The 5,040-nt window shown below is 58.7% G+C and overlaps 1 protein-coding gene across 1 annotated transcript; it reads right to left on the minus strand.

Moving 5' to 3' along the window:
* Nucleotides 1–1,888: 1,888 nt before the first annotated feature.
* Nucleotides 1,889–4,535, minus strand: HAPLN3 (hyaluronan and proteoglycan link protein 3). Its single transcript, XM_074156225.1, has 4 exons — nt 4,409–4,535; nt 3,743–4,114; nt 2,343–2,645; nt 1,889–2,169 (listed from the first exon to the last, which is right to left on the minus strand). Exons 1-4 carry the CDS (start codon nt 4,533–4,535, stop codon nt 1,889–1,891), a joined length of 1,083 nt encoding a protein of 360 aa, XP_074012326.1.
* Nucleotides 4,536–5,040: the final 505 nt, after the last annotated feature.

A 5,040-nucleotide genomic window follows, 5' to 3' on the forward strand; every position in this document is an offset into this window, starting at 1 on the left:
AGCGGGGCCAGAGAGACCCAGGGGGAAAGCGAGAAAGAGAGATTTTTAACAGAACAGTTATATTAACAGAGTCGATTTCTTCTTCTTCTTGTTGCTTTTTTGTCATATAAGGAAAAAAAAAAATTATATTAAAGACAAACCCACCTTTGTGTATATATATAAAAAAAAAAAAAAATTAATGTTTTTCCAAGCACCAAAGCAAAGCGAATTAGATCTCAGCATTTTTACTAACCGTCCGGTTCCAATTATCTTCGTGCCTTCGGGGACAGGGAGGGGGGTGGGTTTGCAGAGGGCAGAGGGTTAAGTTAAATAATAAAGATGATTATTTTTTCCTGATTTTATCCACGAACAATGTAATTATTTCTGTTATTTAATCTCCGGGGTGAACAGCACCTTTTGGGGTTTTATTTTATTTTTTTTTTCCAGAATCCTCCTACTGCTGCAGTGCGTCAGGGCGGGTGGGGAGGGCCGGGGGGGCTGCGGTGGAAGGAGCTGTGGGAGGAGGGAGGCAAAGGGATGCTGAGACCCAGGACCCGGGCGCTGGGGGCCATGGCCCCTCTCTGCTTCCCCACTGCCCCCCCTGCGGCTCAGCGCCCGTCCTGGGATGACGTGCTCTTTCCAGGGGACCGTGCGGGGCACCAGCGTTCCCTGCACCTATTTATATTTTTGAACATATCCTATTTTGAAAGAATGATAAATAATAAAGAGAGTGAAATCGGAACGGGCACTTTGTCTGTGTTGTTTTTTTGGAGAAGGGGGGTGTCTGTGTGGGTGGGGGGGTGGGGATGTCTCCTGTGGCAAGGCAGCAGAAAAGGAAGAGGAGCCCAAACAGGGTGCTCATCCCCAGCCAGCACCCAAAGGTGCAGCCCTGGGGACAATGGAGGTGTTGGGGGGTGGTTCCTAAGCCCAAACTGAAGAAGGACCCTGGGGTAGGACATCACCACCCTGTTCAGGTCTTGCCCCAGGAGGGGGTTAACCCACATGCCCAAAACCCATCATCAGCAAGAACTGCTTCACCCTCCAGCTTTCAGTCCTGACACCTAGGGAGTTAATTAACATTCATTAATGAAGGAGCATGGGGACCCTTGCAGGAGCTCAGGCAGGCAGAGGGCTGAGCCAGCAGCGATGAGACGATGCTCAGCCAAGGATGAGACAGTCACGGGTGTCCAGCCAGGGATCCCCAAATCCCCTCTCTGTGGCAAACCCCTCTCTTGTGCTGGCACAGAGATGGGGACACAGCCACGTGGCTCCAGGGCTTTCTCCACGGATTTATTAGAAGAGGTCCAGGCAAAATACATCTTTTCATAACCAAATGCTTGAAGAAGAAGGCACCAGAGTTCAAGTGGAGTCCGGGCGAGGAGTGCATGGAGATAAGGCACTGGCACTCCTGCAGGGACAGGCACAGCAGCATCCTTCAGTGGGACAGGGACAGGGCTGGAAGAGGGGCCAGGATGCAATGGAGATGCCCACTCTCTGCCTCTGGCCAAATCCAGCCTCCCCTCACTCCCACCCCAGGTCCAGGGGCAGGACCAGCCTGGAAGGGCAGGTGGGTGTCGGTGACATGCTGCCACTGTGGGAAGGGGCCACCACCCACAGGGTGACAGGGGCCAAGCGGGGTGGCAGCAGCCCATGGGGATCATCCTCATGCACAGCCCATGCCAGGGACGGTCCTGCACTGCCCCATCTGGCAGCCACCCCGAGCAGCTGCATGTGCCAGCTGCTGAGCAAGGTGTGGAAAATATAAAGGAAGGAAACAAAATAAAACAAAAAGAAGCCTCCCCCCCATCCCGCCTCCCCCCAGTCACCCCCAAAACAGCCCTGGGAAAAACCTGACGCCAGGCACTGTCAGGCTGAAAACATCCTCTGGCGAAGGAACCCTCCTGGCTCTTTATCTCTCCTTGTAGCAGAAGACCCCAAACCTGCCCTTGCTGGGGAAGCCAAAGCTGCGGACACCGGGCTCTGCAGGGCCACAGTTGGCCCGGGGCTTGGCAATGGGGTAGCGGACACTGCCGTCTGCCAGCCAGCCGGCATCGCAGCGGTCCAGCCCCAGGAATTTCCAGGCAGAGTAGAGCTGCCCCACTCGAGCGATCTCGGCCCCTGCATCCTGGCAGCTCTGCTTGGCCTCCTCCAGCGTCATCCCGGCTGGACGGTCCAGGTAGAAAACCTCTCCTAGGATGGAGAAGAGATCATCAGTGCTGAGCAGCATCTGGAGCATCCCCATCTGGAGAATCTCCACCCAGGCTGCCACCCAGGGAGGGAGGGAGGAAGGACACGGGATGCCACTGATGAGGCACAGCATCTTCCCCAGGATCTCACCCCCCAGCCCCTTGCCCACCACCCACCTCTGAGCCCGGAGGAGAAGCAGAAGGCATCAAAGCGGTGCAGGTGCCGGTGGCGCGGGCCGTAGCTGCGGATGCCTGGAGCGAGGTGCAGCCCACCGCAGGGCTTGCGGGGCAGGCGGATGGGGTACTGCACGGTGCCGTCAGCCAGCCAGCCCGCATTGCACCAGTCCAGCCCCTCACTCCAGGCCTGGAAGAGCTGGTTGAAGGTGGCAAGGATGGCGCCCTGCTCCTGGCACACTTGCTCGGCTTCATGGAAGTTGAGCCTGTACTGCCCGCGGGGAGGCTGGTAGGGGAACACGATGCCTAGGGGCAGACGGGGCACTCAGCCGGCTCTGCAGGTAGCCCATCCACCCCGAGTCAGGCCCCAGCAGGAGCCGCAGGGGTCCCCAACCCATCCCAAATTCAGGCTCTGGGACAGGGACCACCCCAGGGTGGTGCAGCCCAAGGCTCAGACAGGCAGGGACAGGGTTGCTCCGTGCATGCAGCCACCAGCGGCAAGTTGCCAGCGACATCTGGTGGCACAGGGACACAGGGGCTCAGTCCTGGGAACACACAGACCACCCTTGTAGGGACAGCACTGGCACACACGAGGATGCAGATTATGATAACAGGGATGCAGAGATCACCACCACATGGATATATGGACCACGGTCCTGGGGACACACAGACAGTGGTCCCAGGGAGACACGGACCACCCCTACGGGGATGGACAGACCATTGTCATGGGGCAACAGGAAGAGGGACACAAGGACTAGCATCACGGGGACACATGGACGACCAACACGGGAATGGCTGGACCACAGGAACATGTGCACCACCACGGACCACAGTCACAGGGACCAGTGGAGACAAGCCACCACGGGAGCTGAGGGGATGGGCAGGGGCACAGCAAGGGGGGCATTTCCCCTGTTCTGAGCTTGGCAGTGGAGCCAGGGCTGAGTCAGGTCCCTCTTGGCAAGTGAGCAAGAGGGGCTGGACCAGTCACCAAGCTTCATCACAAGATGCATGGGGACACCCAGGAGCTAGGAGGCAAGGGGGCAGCTGCACATGGTGCAGCACAGCAGGAAGATGGGAGGAGGAAGATGGGAGGAGGAAGAGTGGGAAGAGGCAGGAAACACTGTGGCTACAGGGTCGCCCCAACTCTGACTCCACAGTTGCATCCCCAGCATCCCAGCTGGGCAGACTTCTCTGGGCTCACTCACTGCTGAGACCTCACAGTCAGACAGTCCCAAGCCACCACCCCATCACACCGAGCATCCCAGCCCCTTTCCGCCTATGACTGGGCTCCCAGACCCCCCTGGTTTGTGATCTCTGCCAAGGAGGGGATGCCACGGGAAGGCCAGGCTCACTGTCCACCCCCCTTGGCGCAGGGGGTCATGCGGTCCCCTCCATGCCCCTACCTCGCAGTTGGAGGTCCACCACGTCACTCTCATCCTCCAGTCCATCGATGACCTCGCAGCGGTATTTGCCACCATCCTGCAAGCGCACATCGCTGACAACCAGTGAGGCCTCATGCCGGCTGGCCTGGCGGAGGTGAGCGCGGCCCAGGAAGTCCCCAAAGGCAATATAGGTCTTGCCAATGGCCACCAGCACGTCCTGCTCCTTGGTGTAGTCATCACGCAGCTTGGACCACTTGATGCGGATCTTCCGCTTGGCCTCCGTGTCAGGTTCGAAATGGTAGTGGCAGGGCAGGGTGACATTGGCACCGTTGGAGCTGTAGATGGGGTCCTTGGGGGTCTCTACCACCAGCCTGGCCCCATTGAAGTGATCCACTGGGGACAGGGAGTGAAAGTGTGAACTGTGGGTCAGGGTCCAGGGTTGGGCAGCATCTCCAGATCTACCTGCAGACACTCTGCTCCCTCCCTCCAGCCACCTCCTCTTCTCCCTAAGCATTCCATGAGCATTCCCCGAGCATCCCTGGAGCACCCCTGCCTGCTCCTCTGGGGCCCACATCCCCCCCCGCCCGAGGCAGGTCCCAGCAACATCCCAGAGGCAGGGGTGAACTTCAGCCCCTTGCACCGACCTGCCAGCCCACTTTCCTTCAGCCCTGAGAATCCCCGATATACCTTTCTCCTGCCCGTTGCCTTTGTCGTTCATGAGGTGGTTGTAGTAGAAGCCATTGTAGAAGGGGTGGTGGGAGCCACTGGCCAGCTGCAGCAGGGTGGCCTCCAGGAGCAGAGGGAACAGTAGCATGGCTGGGAAGCAAGGCTGAACCCTGAGCTGCCGAGGGAGGAAAGGGCTGCAGTAACACCCCAAAATAACCAGGAGGGCCCCAGCACTGCTTGGCACATGGCAGCAGGTAAACAAACCCCATTGCAGGCATGCAAGGAGAGAGGTGGGAATAGCCGGCAGAGTGGCTTGACTGCCCGCAGGGAAGGGCCAGGCAACCTGAGCCGTGCCCTCAGACCTGTCCCACAACCGGGGCTCCCAGTCCCCTCCATCCTCATCCTCCTGCCTGGGATCCCATCACAGGATTGCAGAGCAGCCGGCAATCTGCAATTTGGGGATTGCAGGGGGAGGGGGAAAGTGAGACCAAACCTGGGACAGGGCAGCCGGGGGAAACAGGATCCCAGGGCATCCTTTGAACAGGGAGCACTGGTAAAACATCACGTAGGGGTTGCAGGGTGAGAGAAGTGGCCGAGCCCCGCTGTAAGCTGCAAGCTCAGTTTACAGAGGCAGCCGAGCGTGCAGCCTAGCC

Source organism: Numenius arquata, chromosome 11 (genome assembly GCF_964106895.1).
Source record: "Numenius arquata chromosome 11, bNumArq3.hap1.1, whole genome shotgun sequence".
NCBI lineage: Eukaryota > Metazoa > Chordata > Aves > Charadriiformes > Scolopacidae > Numenius > Numenius arquata.